Genomic DNA, 20,098 nt, shown 5'->3' on the forward strand with positions numbered 1-20,098 from the left:
TTCACTGGTTACCGGATATACCGCTGGACTATTTACAGAGGAATTTGTTTATAGAGACTTTTAGCAATAGATTTCATTTTTATTGGATTTTTCACTTGTTTTGATTCAAGTTTTGCTGTGCTACACTGGTTTATACTTTATTTCTTTTGAGGTGTAGTGAAATCACTTTTGCAGTGGTTATCGGGACAGCAAGTTACAACATTATAATATACTAGAGCTATATGATTCTGGCTAAAATGGGAATCATGATTTTTTTTTTTTTGCTTAGAATAAAGATCACAATTTTCGCGGGGTAACTTCTTTCACATTATACAAAAAAAATGGGCTAACTATAAACTGACTGTAGTGTTTGTGGTGTGGTGGTTTTTTTTTTTTTTTTTTATTAAAGTATTTTTATTAAAAAAAAATTGCGTTTGAAAAACCACTGCGCAAATAGTGTGACATAAAATTTTGCAACAACCACCATTTTATTCTCTAGGCTCTCTGCTAAAAAAAAAAAATATATATCATGTTTGGGTGCTCCAAGTAATTTTCTAGCAGAAAATGATTTTTACTTGTAAGCAACAAATGTCAGAAAAGGTTTGGTCTTTAAATGGTTAAGCTTCCCTCATCTACACGCCGGAGTTCTTTCCTGTGATTAAAAAACAAAAAGATACTTTGTTTCTACTTATTCCCGTGTTGTAATAAAACTTGGCAGGCTGCCCAGATTTTTTTTTTTTTCCAGCTGTGAGAACTCTCTGCACTTGTTAGATCGTGACATGCTGTTTTGAAAAACGGGAAGGGGAAAAGATCGCAATTTAGATTCTTAACAATTAATCGTGCAGCTCTAATAATATACATAACCTTTTATCTGCGCTTATTGATATATTTTCTTCTATTTTAAACTTAATTATAGCTTTTCTTTCACTTTTGGTGATAAAACTAAAAGTTTGTCTTGTTAAACTTGGGCCTGTTCACACTAGGTGTGGAAGGACTATGTTGGGTAGCTATTCCAGTGCATCATCACCACTATCATTCTATAGCACACAAGTGGCTGTGTTCTAGTGCAGCTGCTGGAGTGAATGGGCTCTTAAAGGCTAGGTCCATTTATTTTTTATTATTTATTATTTATTATTATTCAGGAGCCTGCAAAGCATTGCACCCCCGATCAGTGGCTCAGTAATACAATGTCAGGCTCCTGTGAACACTTCCTCTAGCTTTCTGCCTGTACCTCTGTGCAGAAAATGCATAAATGTAAGCAAATATACTAGTGCATATAATGGTATAATAATGAATATAATAAAATTTAAAGTGCAATAATAACTTGTGACAAAAGTCCATAGAGTGCTTGGTGCAATCAATCTTCAGTGCAAATACAGTTCCTACAAAGTGTCAGCAATCAAAGTGCAGACCCATATATCTAATTCCTGGATAGTGCTTCACCATCCGTGTGTGCCCCAGCCTCTCGCATCAAAGAAAGACCCCTATGGGTCTAGTCACACCAATAATGAATCTCTCATAAATCCACAGCATTAGGTCCTCTCCTTGTAATCCTCTGTTAGATCAGACCGTGATGTTCACAGGTACAAACAGGCTTTTCCATTTAAAACACAGCTAGCTCCTCCACTTTCACCACCAAGGCTCACATGTAATGAAAATAGGTCTCCATGTGTAGTAATTTTAAAAAATTGATAAAAATATAGCAACTCGCATGTAAAAACAGTCAACGGTTTTCTCATGTATCAAGGAATTCCGGTCTCGGCCGCGACTGAAAGTGACGTTCATCCGGCTCCTCGCTACGTGTTACGTCACCGCTCATGTGACTTTATCAAGGGTTATTCATTCAGATCCCAGTGAATGAATGGTGAAGGTGGAACTCAACATAGTCGCTATATTTTTGGTTCTGGGGGAGAAGAACCTACTGTTACAGGGGGTCATGTGAGGATTGAGGGGAAGGCATTTGCACCATGTTACATTTTGCACTCTAAATATGGATTGGTACAAAAGGTGGTCTTGGCCTTTAAGGAAGTCATTAAGTAACAACCTCCCACCTGGTGTGTGATATCTATATCTCAAGGTGGGATCCTCCTTGTTCTGGGAGAACATATAACTAGGTTTATACTGTCGTGCTCCAGGGCATCTAAAAATGTTATAGGTATCCAGGAAATTGGATGCGTAGTTTATGCTCCTAGAAAGTCTAAAGGTGCTCTTTGTATTTTGGGCCTTTTTGTGGTTGGGCTGTGGAAAAGTGTCTCCCATGTGGTATTCCCCATAGTCAGAGGGGGTAGCAGAATTTTTATTTGGGTGTATTGTAAGTATGCCGTGTGTGTGTGTGTGTGATACACTTGTTTCAAGGTTCAAAGTTATTATTTTTTTTTTTTTTTCATTTTCCCCCAAAAAATTGTGGCAAAAAATTCACCATGCCTCGGTCTACTGTCAAAAAAGGAGTTATTTTGGGGTCATTTGTACTGTCCTGGCATTTTAGGGCCTCAAGTAATAAGATAGGCAGTCAGACCATCAGGATCTATCAATTTTCAAGTGTGTGATTGAGATATATATCTATATATTGTGTTTTATATAGACACACATTTATGTATGTGAATCTCTAATTTTTTTTTTTTTCCCTTAGAATAAAGATCACAATTCTCGTGGCGTAACATCTTTCACATTTATACATAAAAAAAATTGGGCTAACTTTACTGTTTTAGGTTTTTTTTATTTTTTGTTAAAGCGTATTTTTTTCCAAAAAAATTGCATTTGAAAGACTGATGCTGATCTAAAGGACAAATGTTACAATGTTTATACTTAGGCTGAAGAATTAAGTGATACTTAGCAGACTTCTTTCTTCTTTCAAAAAAAAAAAAATAGAGAATATATTTTGGCCTAAATCTATTAAGAAAGATCATTTTACTTGCAAATTTCGTAACTAACTGCACTGAAAGCATAAAACAATTTCTTTCAGTAATCTACACATTTCTTAATGATTTTGATTTGCTTATTTACAGGAATATTTGCTAAGTGGAGCAGATATAGTTGAAACCAACACTTTCAGCAGTACCAGTATTGCCCAGGCGGACTATGGTCTTGAACATATGGTGAGATCCTTACCATTTGCAATTGTTTTGAGGGATTCTGCATGTGTAGCCATTTTTATTTCATTAAAAAGATGCTCTATCCGTTTAAAATACCCAGTGCTATACATAATTCATCATTCAACACAATTTAAAGTGTTTTTTACCCCAACATTTCATATTTCTGATATGTGCCTGCTGTACCATGAACTTTTATGAAAAACTATCCTGTTCTCTTTTGTATTGCTTCCTTTTGTGTGAAATCCCCCGGTGTTCTTGCCAGTCCCTCTGCTTTCCCAATTAAAACTGCCCACACCTAATTAAGCAGGAGAGCACACCGTGGTCAGTTCTCTAGCTGTGCTGGGAACCCAGCCTGCTCTCCTCCAATGATCAGACTTGTCCTGACACACCCCCACTGCACAGCCTTTCACTGGGAAACTCAGTGTGCTGCTGCTTCTCCTCCCTCCTGCTCTTATGCAGCAGAGAACAGAGAGCACGTGATGCCTCATAAAAAGGTACATTATAAATAAATGTTTTTAACATTTCTAAAAAAAGGTTTTGCCTTTCATTTCTATTTTAAACTGAATGGATTGTTTTGCAAGGTGAGGGTTTACATACACATTAATTAACACAGCAATCGATAGTAAATGTATAAAAAAAAAAATCAATAGTGTCATATTTAGAATTCCTGCAGTAATCCAGAAGAATAAGGCCCTATTCACACTTGGGTGACTTGTGTGACTTTAGACCCCAAAGTCATATGACAGACACCCCATGTTTCCCAATGATAACCGTTCATAACTCTGTGACTTCAAAGACTTCAAAGTAGTTCCTGCACTACTGTGGTCTGACTTTCATGCGACTTGAGGTCCATAGCCCTCAATGTAAACCCTCAAGTCGCATGAAAGTTGCGCCTGCATGATACATATGTGATTTGGGTGGGACTGTCTGCGACTTGTGAATGGCAGCAATTTTATTTTTTTTACCACTGTGGGGTCCCTCCCCAAAGGGCTTGGGGTATTTGGGGGAGGGGACTCTACCCTGACATACACCCATGGATCCTAAAAGAAATGAGCTAATTTCAAAACCATTGTTTAATTTTTAGGTACTCTTAATGACTAGGATAGTACCAATGTGGTGCCTATATTTAAAAAGTGATCAAAGTCTTTACCAAGTATCTATAGACCTGTTGGTTAAACTTCTATAGTTGGGAAGATACTGGAGAGATTAAAAAACCACTAGGTCAGTTCTTGTTGGCAAAATATTTTAAGCAACAGACAGCATGGGTTCATGAAAGACAGTTGTCAGACAAATCTGATTTCTTTTTGTGAGGAGGTAAGTAAAACCTTGGACAGAGGGATGGCTGTGGTATACTTGGATTTTGTTAAATCTTTTGACACTGTTTCCCCACACACGGCTAACATGAAATGTAAAGCCTACAGGCTTAGTAAGCGCAGTTTGTAAATGGATAGAAAACTTGCTTAAAGACCCAATTCAGAGAGTATTGGTTAAAGTGGTTGTAAACCCTTTGTCTTACTTTTATCTATAGGTAAGCCTAGAATAAGGCTTGCCTATAGGTAGTGGAAATATCTCCTAAATGTGTGCCGTTTAGGCTATATTTCACTTGTAATGTGCCGATGTCATCATCGGCGCATGCGCTGTGAAGAAACGGACCATTGTGCCGTTTCTTCCCCAGTGTGTGCCGTGACTGACGGCTCATGCGCGGAAGTAATCACGCGGCTCTGGCCAGTCAGAGCCGGAGTCTGCGGCCCTGGAAGGAAGAGGGGCGAAGATGGATGCAGCCTGCACAAGGGACAGCACAGGCTTCATTTGCAGGTAAGTGTCATATAATGGGCTAGTATGCGATGCATACTAGCCCATTATGCTTTTAATTTGCAGGCCTTGTGGGAAGTAAAACCCATCGGGGTTTACATCCTCTTTAATGATCTATACTCTGAATGCTCTAAAGTTATCAGTGGTGTACCCCAGGGTTCAGTGTTGGGACCCTTACCTTTTTGTTTTGTTTTTAAACATAATATTGTGAGTTTTCCAAAATACAAAGTTGTGTATTAGCTTATCATGGATACAATCCGTAAAGAGAACAAAGTAACATAAGAGGTACTGTATATAGGTCATGTAAGTACAATAAAGCAGATTTAAGGTTGGTTTGATTGGTAAAGACCTTCATAAATGGTAGACTATATATTCAGAGAGCGTTGCCAGATGTATGAATACAAGAGCTAATGGACATATTGGGGGGGGGTTAAAGCATTACTTACAGGTTAGAACTGGTATACTGTGAGGGCACTACACATGGGGGTGTTCAGATTGAGTACGGAAAAAAAATGTATAAACCTGCATAAAGCTAATGATTCAATCGTGGGTGGTTCAGGCACTTGGGGTGTTTGAGCCAAAGATCCCATTGCTTTTGACATCACCCCCTGATGAAGATACGAAATACCCCTTGTATCGAACACGCGTAGGGGAAGGGGACAGGACGGAATGTTGTACAACCTGTTGGGAAAGATTAGCACGCCACCCCATACCGGCCGCTGTTGCCTGTTCGTTTCTGCTGTTTTAGTGTGGCGCCCTTAAGCGCCTTGTTACTGTGAGTACCCATTGCGGGATTTGTTTATGATTTTAATAAATTTAGTACATACTGCACCATGAAGTCCATTTTTGTGTTGATATATTGAGGCGCAAACGGGACTGCTGTAAGGAACAGAGGCACAAGTGCAAATCTATCCAGGACCCTGCATATAACATTGAACCCATAGAGGTTCTAAGGCGCATTCTGACCAAGCTTAATTGCAAGGTCACACGCCCTAAGGTGAGGGGCTATCACCTGGGGGGGGGGGGAGCACTTGTATGAGCACACAGCACTTTAGTTTGTGTTCACAATAACACTTGGATGGATTGTGGAAGATCTGTGGACTGTTAATTTGATCATTGCACAGCATCACAGCACTGAATTGCATAGAATCACATGGATGCAGCACCAAATCGCATGAATGCTTTTTTTTGTATTTTTTAATTTTTTATTGTTTGAACATTGCACTAACACCATATTGCATAGATGCAGCACTGAAATGCATGGATGCAACACTAAATTGCATTGATGTTTGTTTTGAATTATCTATTAATGTTTGAAAATTGCACAAGCTTTGTGGAATATTTGCAATACACAGGCTGATTGGAGCACTTTTACTCATTTATTCATTCATTGAAGTTTCTTGCACATGTATAGTATTAATAGATTTTGTATGTTAAGCACAATATCACTTTATTAATATTTTAGTAGAAATTTCTTACATTTTTATTTTGATAAGCGCAGCGTGTGTACTATTTGGTTTAACTATTTTGCATGGTTATGAGACATGCGTAACGTTAGCAGCTGATCACTTGCAAAGATACACTATTTTGGAGACCAGATTTGGTCAATTACCTGGAGGCTCACAGGACTACAAATTAGCATTCAGTGAAATAGAGGTGATTGGTGCCTTTTCTTGCAGTGTAACACCTCTGTGTTTACAAGCCTCACCTTACTGCTGTAAGATAACATTATTAAGTGGGATATCTCATTAGGGGGATCCTTGTGCCTCTTACATCTAGGGAACTTTCTGCAGTGAACGCTGTCCTAATGGCTAGATATATGGCAATAACTTCTTGGGGAGAGGAACTCCCGTTGTTCACTTAGTCTCCTCTGTGGAAGCGGTACACAAAGGGGCTCCAATAGTGTAATAAAGTTTACCAATGGTGTATTTTATTAAAAGAACAAGTTGTACTCACATTTAAAGCAATAGTTAAAGGCATATACTCCATGAGCAGCAAGCTTGTCTTGCGTCACTTCTGGTCTATCTGCTGCCCAATCCCAACGCGTATCGTCATGTGACTTCATCAGGGAATACCAACCGATAAATAAGGTGTCCTTAATTATATATTGGCGGCTATTTTCTCATAGCCTTCCATTGTAATGTATTATTATAGTGGCCATTTTGTTATGGTCCGCCATTCAAACAAGTGAGATCAGTGGCCATTTTCTTGAGATGGATAGAGATAGATAGATATAGAGATATATATATAATACACTTTTTTCCTCAATGTACACACAGTACCCCATATTGACAGAAAAACACAGAATTGTTGACATTTTTGCAGATTGATTAAAAAAGAAAAACTGAAATATCACATGGTCCTAAGTATTCAGACCCTTTGCTGTGACACTCATATATTTAACTCAGGTGCTGTCCATTTCTTCTGATCATCCTTAAAATGGTTCTACATCTTCATTTAAGTCCAGCTGTGTTTGATTATACTGATTGGACTTGATTAGGAAAGCCACACACCTGTCTATATAAGACCTTACAGCTCACAGTGCATGTCAGAGCAAATGAGAATCATGAGGTCAAAGGAACTGCCTGAAAAGCTCAGAGACAGAATTGTGGCAAGGCACAGATCTGGCCAAGGTTACAAACAAATTTCTTCTGCACTTAAGGTTCCTAAGAGCACAGTGGCCTCCATAATCCTTAAATGGAACACGTTTGGGACAACCAGAACCCTTCCTAGAGCTGGCCGTCCGGCCAAACTGAGCTATCGGGGGAGAAGAGCCTTGGTGAGAGAGGTAAAGAACAACCCAAAGATCACTGTGGCTGAGCTCCAGAGATGCAGTCGGGAGATGTGAGAAAGTTGTAGAAAGTTGATCATCACTCCACCAGTTGGGGCTTTATGGCAGAGTGGCCCGACGGAAGCCTCTCCTCAGTGCAAGACCCATGAAAGCCCGCATGAAGTTTGCTAAAAAAAACACCTGACGGACTCCCAAGATGGTGAGAAATAAGATTCTCTGGTCTGATGAGACCAAGATAGAACTTTTTGGCCTTAATTCTAAGCGGTATGTGGAGAAAAACAGGCAATGCTCATCACCTGTCCAATACAGTCCCAACAGTGAAGCATGATGGTGGCAGCATCATGCTGTGGGGGTGTTTTTCAGCTGCAGGGACAGGACGACTGATTGCAATCGAGGGAATGATGAATGCAGCCAAGTACAGGGATATCCTGGACGAAAACCTTCTCCAGAGCGTTCAGGACCTCAGACTGGGCCGAAGGTTTACCTTCCAACAAGACAATGACCCTAAGCACACAGCTAAAATAACGAAGGAGTGGCTTCACAACAACTTTGTGACTGTTCTTGAATGGCCCAGCCAGAGCCCTGACTTAAACCCAATTGAGCATCTCTGGAGAGACCTAAAAATGGCTGTCCACCAACATTTACAATCCAACCTGACAGAACTGGAGAGGATCTGCAAGGAGGAATGGCAGAGAATCCCCAAATCCAGGTGTGAAAAACTTGTTGCATCTTTCCCAAAAAGACTCATGGCTGTATTAGATCAAAAGGGTGCTTCGACTAAATACTGAGCAAAGGGTCTGAATACTTGGGACCATGTGATATTTCCGTTTTTTCTTTTTTAATAAATCTGCAAAAATGTCAACAATTCTGTGTTTTTCTGTCAATATGGGGTGCTGTGTGTACATTAATGAGGAAAAAAAATGAACTTAACCGCTTGCCGACTGCCTCATGCAGATATACTGCGGCAGAAGGGCATGTACAGGCAGAATCACGTACCTGTACGTTTCCCTTTTTAAGAGACGGCCAGCGGGCGGGTGCGCGCGCCGCCAGAAGGTTCCGTGAGTCGGGTCACGCGGACTCTATCGCCGCGGGGATACCCGCGATCGACTTACGGGGAGGAAGAACGGGAGATGCTAATGTAAACAAGCATCTCCCCGTTCTGCCTAGTGACAGTGTCACTGTTCTCTGCTCCCTGTCATCGGAGCAGAGATCAATGACGTGTCACACACAGCCAATCCCCCCTACAGTTAGAAACATGCCCCTAGGACACACTTAACCCCTACACTGCCACCTAGTGGTTAACTCCTTCACTGCCAGTGTCATTTACACAGGAATCAGTGCATTTGTATAGCACTGATTGCTGTATAAATGACAATGGTCCCAAAAATGTGTCAAAAATGTCCGATGTGTCTGCCATAATGTCGCAGTCACAATAAAAATCGCTGATCGCCGCCATTTAAAAAAAAAAATTAATAAAAATGCCATAAAATTATCCCCTATTTTGTAAACGCTATAACTTTTGCGCAAACCAATCAATAATTGCTTATTGCGTTTTTTTTTTTTTTCTTTTTTTTTTTTCTTCCCAAAAATATGTAGAAGAATACGTATTGGCCTAAACTGAGGAAAATTTTTTTTTTTTTTTTTAATATATTTTTGGGGGATATTTATTATAGCAAAAAGTAAAAAATAATGCTGTTTTTTTTTTTTCAAAATTGTCGCTTTTTTTTTTTTTTTTTTTTTTTGTTTATAGCGCAAAAAATAAAAAAGGGCAGGGGTGATCAAATACCACCAAAAGAGAGCTCTATTTGTGGGAAAAAAAGGACGTCAATTTTGTTTGGGAGCCACGTCGCACGACTGCGCAATTGTCAGTTAAAACAACTCAGTGCCGAATCGCAAAAAGTGCTCTGGTCAGGAAGGGGGTAAATTCTTCCGGGGCTGAAGTGGTTAAATGATTTTAGCAAATGGCTGCAATATAACAGTGAAAAAATTAAGGGGGTCTGAATACTTTCCCTCCCCACTGTGTGTATATGTGTGTGTGTGTGTGTGTATGTATGTGTATATGTATATATATATATATATATATATATATATATATATATATATATATATATATATATATATATATATATATATATATATATATATATATATATATATATATATATATATATATATATATATTTTCTCTCATCAAGCTCCTCAAGGCGACCATTGGCATAGATGGAGCTAGAGTGCAGTGCAAACTAGTATGATTAAACCTTTTATTAAACAATGAGCAATATGAAAACCTTATGATAAAAACTCTCACGGGGGAAGCCGGAACTGATTTTAAATAAAAATGTATAACATTTTTTTAATCAAACGGGCCCAAAGATACCGGAAGTGGTGTAGATCTAATAACATCTTGGCGAGGTAAATGCAATTGTTAATAGGACCAAAACCATATCAACAAATGACGCAATAGGCGAGGAAGTAACTGCAAAATATAATGCAAATAAATGGAAGATGTATAAATAATCTAGAGGTGGTGCTAATATACATGGAAAGATAATGAGTGAATAAAACTATGCATGTTAGCCCTTAAGACCGGAGGGGAATTAAATGGCTTATGAAAAGAAAAATAAATATAATAATAAATTGAGGTTAGGATAAGGGTAATATATACCTCATGACAGGAAAAATAATGGAAACAAATTTGTTAGGATTACTCTTCTCTTGTGATCAGTCGAACTCCAGATGTATTGAGAAGCAGACAATTTATTTCGGATGTGTCACACAAATGGATGATGCTTACAAGCCAAAAGATGCAGTAAAAATCACACAGATGTACATCTCACCCCTCCTAATATCTACAATAATATAGCCATAACGCTTCTATTGGCTGAGGAAACAGCGTGCCTGGTACAAAATAGTACTTTGGCTAATTAGTGTTTCCTGTACAGTCTTGTTCTACCATATATGGTTAAGCCTAATCATCCTACAACTTACTATGGAGTTAGTTAAAGCAAACGATATAGCAAGTTAATACAACAATGTGCTCAGAAGTCATCTTAAGAAAAGTCTCAGGGTTATTGTTTTTCTAATAGTTTTTCTAGTCACAAAATAAACATTTAAAACTTTTCTAACAAAATTACCATATTTATCGGCGTATAACACACACTTTTTTTCCCCTTTTAAAATCAGGGGAAAATCGTGGGTGCGTGTTATACGCCGATCCCCGCTAATTGTGATCTATCGGAACGATCGCAGCCGACATTCACATAGCATGTAGTTTTAAATATGGCGCCGTGGAGTTCGGAGGGACTCGGCGGAGCTGAACGACCGCCGCCGAGATCAGTGACTGGGCGGAGCCGAGATGCACATAGTCAAGTGTTCTCGGCTCTTTCCGGCGCCGCTCACAGACATGCCCAGTCCCGCCATTGGACCTGTGTTATGTCCATCATAGGGCGGGACACTGAGCGGCGCCAGAAAGAGCCGAGTACACTCGACTATGTGTATCTCGGCGGCGCTCGTTCAGCTCTGCCGAGTCCCTCCGAACTCCGCGGCGCAATATTTAAAACTACATGCTATGTGTATGTCGGCGGCGATCTGTCCAAGCATGTAATGGACACTGGGGCAAGGCTGCACTGACCACTGGGGCAAGGCTACACTGACAAGGCTGCAGATGGACACGATAAGGCTGCATTGATGGGCATTTTAATGTGTTTTTTTTTTCCCTTAAAATTCCCTCCTAAACTTGGGGTGCGTGTTATACGCCGATAAATACGGTAAATATAAATAAATCTCAGTTTTTCAGGATATATAAGGAGAACTCCGCAAATGAAATTAAAAATCCATGGTGTGCGAGGATCCATTAAAAAGATTAATTTTGATTCCAATTGGCTAAGGGTTCTTATCTTATAGCTGACACGCCAGTGCCTGGTGTAGGGTACTAGCCCACAAAATTTAAAGCAGAACTCTGCGATTTTCCAAAAATCCCCCATTGGTACACACACACACACACACACACACACACACACACACACACACACACACACACGGTTACATAGTAGGTGCGGTTGAAAGTCCATCAAGTTCAACCTATGTGTGTGATTATATGTCAGTATTACATTGTATATCCCTGTATGTTGCGGTCGTTCAGTTTATTTAATAGTTTTTTGAAACGATGCCCCCCTGCTGAAACCACCCCTTGTGGAAGGGAATTCCACATCCTTACCGCTCTTACAGTAAAGAACACTCTACGCAGTTTAAGGTTAAACTTATTTTGATGAGTGGCCACATGTCTTCTTAAACTCCCTTTCACAAAAAAGTTTTATCCCTATTGTGGGGTCACCAGTATGGTATTTGTACATGTAAATCCTATCCCCTCTCAAGCGTCTCTTCTCCAGGAAAGAATAAGTTCAGTGCTTGAAACCTTTAGTCATAACTAATATCCTCCAGACCCTTTTATTGGCTTTGTTGCCCTTCTTTGTACTCGCTCCATTTCCAGTACATCCTTCCTGAGGACTGGTGCCCAGAACTGGACAGCATACTCCAGGTGAGGCCGGACCAGAGTCTTGTAGAGTGGGAGAATTATTGCTTTATCCCTGGAGGTAATCCCCTTTTTAATGCATGCCAATATTCTGTTTGCTTTGTTAGGCTCAGCAATGGCATGCAATGCCAAGCTGCTGCTATCTACTAGGACCCCCAGGTCCTTTTCCATCCTAGATTCCCCCAGAGGTTCCCCCCTAGTGAGTAGAGCATTCATAATTTAGCCACCCAAAGGTTTTTTTACTTTTTTTTTTCCCTACATTTAAACCTCCATTTGCCATGTTTGCCCACCCCGTTAATTCAGATCTTCTTGCAAGCTTTCCACATCGTGCGGAGAAGTTATTGCCCTGCTTGGCTTGGTTTCACCCGCAAATGGAGATTGAGCTGTTTACCCCATCCTCCAGGTCGTGAACAAATCAAACAGGATTGGTCCCAGCACAGAACCCTGGGGGACCCCACTTCCCACCCCTGACCATTGCTCTTGTGGCCAGTTTTAAATCCATGTATACTCAACCTATGGTCCATGCCAACGGACCTTACTTTGTACAGTAAACGTTTTTGGGGAACTGTGTCAAATGCTTTTGCATAATCCACTAAACAGTTATTACATTTGTGAAATTTCTTACCGTTTTGAGATGACTGATTTTAATTTTCAGGAAGTCAGCTTTGTGATTCGAAAAATGCAGCATCTTTCTGGCAGGTAGGAGGTGTTAGAACAGTGATTGCATCATATCCTCTTCTCTAACTGTAATCGGCCTACATTTCCCATGAATCCTTGGGATGGGAGTGAATGTGGGAGGTACACTAGACTTGTACATGTAAATGTGAACTTGCCCACATCAACATAAATCGCACCCGTCATTCTGCAGCCAGCAAGCCATACATAACACACGGTATGATAGGCTACAGCCTTATAAATGCAAACCAGTGGCGACTGTCTGACCACCAGAGCCAAATGTCAAGGACCACAAGTACAGCATATCTGTACCACCACCAGTGCAGAGCAGGGATCTCATGCGTTGTCCGGTATTGTATATCAGAACACTGAGCTCTGATGTACCGCCTCCCGGTATTGAGTGACAGCGCACTGTTCCTATACTGAAGGGAGGCGGGACATCAGCGATAGGTGTTCTGATATACTATACCTGACACAGCAGGACATCCCTGCTGTGTCATACAACAGATGGCTAATAATCCCCACTCTGCACAGAGATAGCTGGGGGGGGGGCGCGGCGTAGTGGAGGGGCTGATTACAGGCAGGAGAGAAGAGGACACCTCCTCCATGGGCAGCACAGACCAAGGGCTGCGAGACCCTTACGTCCACATGTCTGCTTCCTTCCTGCTCGGCTTTCAGAGGTCTACAAGGGGTGTGCCAGACCGCTGGCTGAGCCTAGGAGATGGATAACCAGCGATCTAACAAACAGGATGTCAGCAGGCACAAACTTCTTTTTAGCAAGTTCAGCAGCCTATTGCAGAGGAACTACAAAGCTCCGAAGAACATGGGTGGTAAACTTGGTGAGGGTAGGAGATCAGCAACAAGGACATGGAAAGCATTTTTTGGCCGGAGTTCTGCTTTAAGGTGGGAAGGGTCTCTGTCACACTGTCATATCCGTTCTTGATGTTGTGAACGTGTTTTTTGATGCAAATTCTAAGTATTCTCTTCATACGTCCGATGTACTGGAGTCCACAACTACATTTGCGGGCATAGACTGCCCCTTCTGTGTTGCAACTCACAAAATCTTGAGGCTGGGTTCACACCTAATGCCAATTTCTCTGCATCTAATTCGCATAGCAGGAGAATGTGACTGGCTCTCTATTGAGCCGATTCACATATCTCCGGGGCGGCTGCATAGCGCACTGCACAGAAACTCTGTGTCTTTAGCTTAGTTTTAAGGGGCGAATTCAGACAAAGATTTGCCCCTGATTCGTCCCTGAACCGGAGATGTGTATACACGCATAGCATCTATTGCAGGGGGGGGGGGGGGATTGCTGGGGAGAATATTTTTTAAATGACAATCGGACTGCAGTATATACCTTTTTTAAAAAAAAAAAAAAAGTTGTAATCCAAAATAATGTGTACCTGATCAGAGTATTGATTTGGTAATATATTGACTAGTGCCATTCTGTCCATTTAGTGCTACTCTGATATTTTCTTCAATTAAGGTCTTTCCACACCCCTTGTCTATGAATCTCTGTCCCATTTTGTTAACTTGTAATCTATTCTCGTATAGTTTCGTCTAAGTTACATGAGTTGCCCTTTTGGTATGTTATAAAGCCAGCTGGTGTGATGACAGCTTTACATTGGAAGATAGCTATTCCGAGCTATTCTAATCAACATTTTTGAAGTGTGTTTTGGTAGTTAACTTTTTGTTATCTTAAATGATTTCCAGATCAAGAAAGATTTTTCTCTTGCATTTCCCATGATAATTTAAAGTTTCTGTTGTTGGTATTTAAAGATTCAAGGAACTGTTGTAGTTGGTTTTGTTCTTCTTTCCACAGTATAAACACATCGTCAATGTATCTTCTGTAGAAAACCTAATTCTTTTGGTTGATTCATATATACTGCTTCTTCCCATTGTGCCATGGAAAGGCCAGCCATGCTCAGAACAAACTTTGCTCCCATTTCTGTTTATGGCTACTTCTGGTACCAACATAAGTACTACAGTACTAGGTATTTTCTCTGCTTGAATAGTATTGTGATGTACTTTAAGTCCCCATCTTATAGCCTCACATGCATGATGATGCTGATGGATGGTAGTATATAGTGATGAGACATCGGCTGTGGCCATATTAAAGGACTTTCTTCTATTTTGGATTCATCCAATAGTTGTAGTATATGTTTTAGTGTCTCTTAATTATGCTTGGGTGTTTTGGACTGCAGGTTGAAAATCACACATGGGAGTAAGTCACACATGTGCAAATCACAAGCAAGTCTCAAGTCTTAACCTTCAAGTCACAAGCAAGTCCCAAGTTACTGTGGCGAAAAGCAAGTCAAGTCCCTGCTAGAAGTCAAGCAAGTCAAGTCATTTATTTTGGTCAAGTCACAAATTTAGGTCAAAATACTGATCTACCCCATTTCCACCTTTTTAAATGAGTTAAGTCAGTTTTCAGGAAATGTTTTGTTTTGTTTTATTTTCAACATTAACAAAACTGCTTAGTGCTTTTTTTCTTGGCATATTAAAGAAACACTTTGCCCAAACAGCAGACAAGGAGCAGAACACTCGGCAATTAAATGGCCAACAAGCCTGAAAAAATGTAGTCCTTGCTGAGGGGGAAAATAACTAAGCTCAAAGTTTGAACTTGACACAATGCCAACATCTGGACACTTGAATGGTGATGAGAATAGCCACTTAAAATGCATTGCATTTGCAAAAAATTTAATTGGAAAGTACTTTCTCGCTCAGTTGTGAGCGATGGGGTCGCATTATCACCCCACCATGGCTGAACACACGTTCAACAGGTGCGCTTGATGCAGGGACTGACATAACTCTTACCTCTACCCTGAACAAAGAGGGGAGCATGTGCCTGTTCATGGCCCAAAACTGAAGGCAGCTCTGTCCATCACAAATGTCTACATACTGGTTCAGCTGAATTTGGGGACTGGAACATGAATCTCTCTTCTGTTTTTTGCGGTATGCTGAGAACAGCCCAGACTGACTCTCTGGCTCTGTCACTGGCATTTGCTTGTCTTCATCGGTGGTTGTTGGGGTGGGCTTGCAGTCCTCTTTGAGAATCAAGTCTGAAAAACACAAGCATAAAACAGTGACTCAATGCACTCAGGTGTTATTACTGCAAACGGGTTATTACCAAAAACGTAACATACTTTTTATCATCGCAGACACAGCCTCCTTGACATTTTCGGGAGCCAAAACCTCATGGGTCAACCACATGGTGCCAAATGAAGGATCCAGCAGAGCAGCTTTTAGGTATAGAGGGTCAGAGAAGGGTAAGGTTGCTACATCATTCTGTTCATCTGCCATCCTCACATTGACAAAGATCCCTTCGAATCGTCTTTGGAGTGATTCTTGCAGGCTACGGATCAAGCCACCAAGGTAGCGCACGCTCTCTTTATGATTTTCCAAGTGATGATTCAGAGAAAGGATACAGGGTACAACAGCACTTATTGTCACAAGTTTTTCTCCCTGTGAGAGGTCTGTGGCTTCTCCAAAAGTTTGAAGGACATCCACGAGTTCCTTTAATCTGATTCCACTCTCTAGCTGTGAATACAGTCTTTGTGTCCCCCATCTTCAAGCATTCTAGTCAGTTTCAGCTGGTCACAGCTGACCACTGATTTCAATTGCCTCAGTGTGGAATTGCAGCATGTGGTAACAGGCAGGGATTCCACGCTGTCCAAACTCCTCCTCAAATTTTTCCTTGAAAGAGGTGCTTGTGTGTAACAAGGAGCTCAACCTGGAAGCTTTGGCGAGAGCTGCATTGACTAATTTAGTCTTTTTAAGTCCATCACCTATTGCCAATTGAAGCGTGTGTGCAAAACATTGAAGTCTAGTCTGGGTTTTTGCACTCAAATAATTGTCAAACATCTCCTGTTCTTCCACTGACAGGTCATTCCAAATGTCTGAATCATCAAGGTCATCGTCTTCATCTAGCTGTCCTGGAAAACATGTAGTGAAAGCTTTTTTCATGTTTGCGGCGTTGTCACAGATGATGTGGTCTACCTTTTGATATTTGCAAAAAAAAAAAAAAAAAAAAAAAAGTTCAACTCCAAACAGGGGTGGGGGCCCCGATACAGAAACATAAACAAAGAGAAAAATACTTTGTCATGGTCGTTATACAAGGGTCAAATTAGTACAGAATATAATACAGTACATTTTTAGGCTTGAGACTTCCGAGTATATAAGTATTTTAGATAAAATAGCCAAGACAAAGTGTTGATATCTACAGCTCCGGGGTACTCCCCTCCCAACTTTTTCCATGTTTCTTATAGAAAAATGGGGACCGAAGTCCCTAGACCAGAGAAGAGGTGGGAAAGATAGGGGAGAGGGTTTAGAGAAAGAAAGAGAGATAATAGAGAAGTAGTGGGAGGTGGGAGAAGGAGATGGAGACATGGCGGTAGTTGAGCCAGTATACCGGACTCAACTGAGTCTACCCAACACATATGGGGAAGAAGTTATGAGCCAAGTAAGCGTTGTCCTTCCTCGGAATAGATAAATGCATTCCAGATGTCCCAAGTTTTTTTAAAGGCTTCCTGTTTATGTTGAGCAGTAAGGATCAGGTCTTCCATATGTTTTATATCCTCCACTCTCCGCAGCCATAACGAGAGGGCTGGTGGGGAGGATTGTTTCCAGCAAAGTGGGATACACGTCTTCGCAGCATTGAGCAAGTGACGCGTGAGAGATTTCTTGTATCTCTTAATGGGGATCGAGGAAAGGTGTAGGAGAAAGAACGCGGCCTCGTCTGGGATACTATACTCTGTGCATTTTTGTGTTATCCGTCTGACTTCTCCCCAGAAGTCCTTCAACTTCGGGCAAGACCAAAAAATGTGGATCAAGGTTCCCTCCTCCTCAGCGCAGCGCCAGCACCGGCTCGAGGAGGTAGGGAAGCATTTCTGTAATCTGGAGGGGGTCAGGTACCAACGGGTGAGGAGCTTGAAATTTGTTTCCTGAATTTTGGTACAAAGCGAGGACTTAAGGGCAAGTGTGAGAATGCGTTGTCGCTGTGCTACTGAAAACGAGCAGTTCAGGTCTCTTTCCCATCTAGCTAAGTAAGGAGGTGGGGGTTGTTCGTTTGGTGAGATTAGTAGTGAGTAAGTTTGGGATAGAATATGGGCCAATGGGCCTTCTCCTGAGCAGAGCTCCTCGAACGTCGTTAGTTGGCGGACAAACGTTTGTGTTTTTGGAAGGGAGTGGAGAAAGTGGTGTAGTTGGGCAGCTTTCCAGAAACCTAGATGGTAGTCACCTGTCGGGTTGGTTAAGTCCTGTATGGAAGGCCAATGTCCTTCGATAATGAATTTGGCTGCGTGGTCTCTACCTGAGTCTCTGAGATTGTTGTAGTCCACTGTCTGTAATCCCGGAGTGAAGTTTGGGTGGCCGAGAATGGGGAGTAGGGGCGAGTTTTTTGTTGTGAGGGAGGTCTGCATGGCTGTTTGATGGCTATGTCTCAGGGTGGTACCTATCAAGGGATGTGATCTCAATTTAGGTGGGAGAGCATCAAAGCACCATAGCGCACTCTTTAAAGGTATCAGTGTTTGGTTCTGTTCCAGTAGGACCCATAGTTTAAATGTTTTATTTCTCCTCCAGTCCAGTATTCGTCCTAGGTGAGAAGCCAGATAATATTGGCGAATGTCAGGTAATGCTATTCCTCCCTCTCTTTTGGGGAGCGTGAGCTGTGAGTGTTTTAAGCGGGGCTTTTTATGAGCCCAGACAAATCTGGTGAAGAGGGATTGGACCTGCTTGAAGAATGAGGATGGGATATTAATGGGTAATGCTTGGATCAGGTAAGTAAATTTAGGTAGAACGCACATTTTCAAAAGATTACATCTCCCGAACCAGGAGTGAAAACCTGCATTCCACTTTTCTAGCAAAATCCGGATTTTAATCAGCAAGGGTGGGAAGTTCAGGTCAAACGTACGTGATAGGTCAGAGGGGATCTTTGTGCCTAGGTATGTTAGGGCTGTATCCGTCCACTTAAAGTTGAAGTTAGATTGTAAGTCTCTCAGTGTCAGGGGGGGTATAGAAATGCCCATTGCTTCTGATTTTGAGAAGTTTATCTTTAAGTGAGACATGGCTCCATAGGTTTTGAATTCTTGCATGAGATTTGGCAGAGAGATTCTAGGGTTAGTTAGGGAGAATAGTAGATCATCTGCATATGCTGAGATTTTGCAGTGGGAGTCACCTATTTGAAGTCCTGTTATGTCTGGGTTTGCTCTAATAGTGCATAAGAAAGGTTCCAAGGATAGGGCAAATAGAAGGGGGGAAAGGGGACAGCCTTGTCTAGTGCCATTGGCAATAGAAAAGGAGTTTGATAGCACACCGTTGGCTTTTACTTGGGCAGAGGGATTGGAATAGATATTTTGGATCCACTTCAACATCTTGTTTCCTAAGCCGACATGACGGAGAACTGAGAACATGTAGTTCCAGTTCACCCTGTCAAAGGCCTTTTCGGCATCGGTGTTCACAAATATGCAGGGGGTCTTGTTATCGTTTGCTACGTGGATAAGATTAAGGGCCTTGATGGTGTTGTCCCTTGCCTCTCTGGAGGGAATAAACCCAACCTGGTCTAAGTGTATTAGGTTTTGGAGATGTTGTGCCAGTCTGGTGGCAATTATCTTGGAAAATAATTTTAGATCCAAATTTAAGAGGGAAATGGGTCTATAACTTCCGCACGCGCTCGGGTCTTTCCCATCTTTATAAATCAAAGAGATGTGGGCTTTTAGAGTCTCACTCGGGAACTTAGCATCTTCTCCCAGGGCATTAAAAAAGGCTACCAGCCGTGGGCCTAATATGGGAAGAAAGGCTTTATAGTATTGGGCAGTGTAACCATCAGGTCCTGGGGCCTTACCTAGTTTCATAGATTTCACTGCTGACTGGAGTTCTTCCAGGGTTATTGGTTCGTCTAAGATCTCCTGGGTTTCAGTCGGAAGGGATGGGAGCTGTGAGTCAGAGATGTATTTATCTATATTTGCTCGTTCAGTGGGGGAACTGGGTAGATTATATAAGCTTGAGTAGAAGTCTCCAAATTCTTTGGATATTTGCTGTGGGGTAGTGGCTCTTTGGCCATCAGGGCCAATTATTTGTGGGATATTAGTAGCTGATTTCAGATCTTGCACAGATCTGGCCAACAGTTTCCCGCATTTATCTCCCGATTCGTAGGATAGTTTGCGGCAAAACTGGAGGGCCGCTTTTGCCTTGTAGCGCAATAGGTCTGTTTGTGTACG

At 41.3% G+C, this 20,098-nt stretch overlaps 1 protein-coding gene across 4 annotated transcripts in view; it reads left to right on the top strand.

The window, feature by feature from the left end:
* The window catches only part of MTR (5-methyltetrahydrofolate-homocysteine methyltransferase), a 1,497,716-nt gene that overhangs the window by 65,052 nt on the left and 1,412,566 nt on the right, over positions 1–20,098 (top strand). For all 4 annotated transcript variants that reach the window (XM_073627630.1, XM_073627629.1, XM_073627631.1 and 1 more), the window contains one exon: positions 2,985–3,074. In XM_073627630.1, coding sequence (XP_073483731.1) covers positions 2,985–3,074 — 90 coding nt within the window. The remainder of the gene's footprint in view (positions 1–2,984; positions 3,075–20,098) is intronic.

Source organism: Aquarana catesbeiana, linkage group LG04 (assembly GCF_042186555.1).
Source record: "Aquarana catesbeiana isolate 2022-GZ linkage group LG04, ASM4218655v1, whole genome shotgun sequence".
NCBI classification, from domain to species: Eukaryota; Metazoa; Chordata; class Amphibia; order Anura; family Ranidae; genus Aquarana; species Aquarana catesbeiana.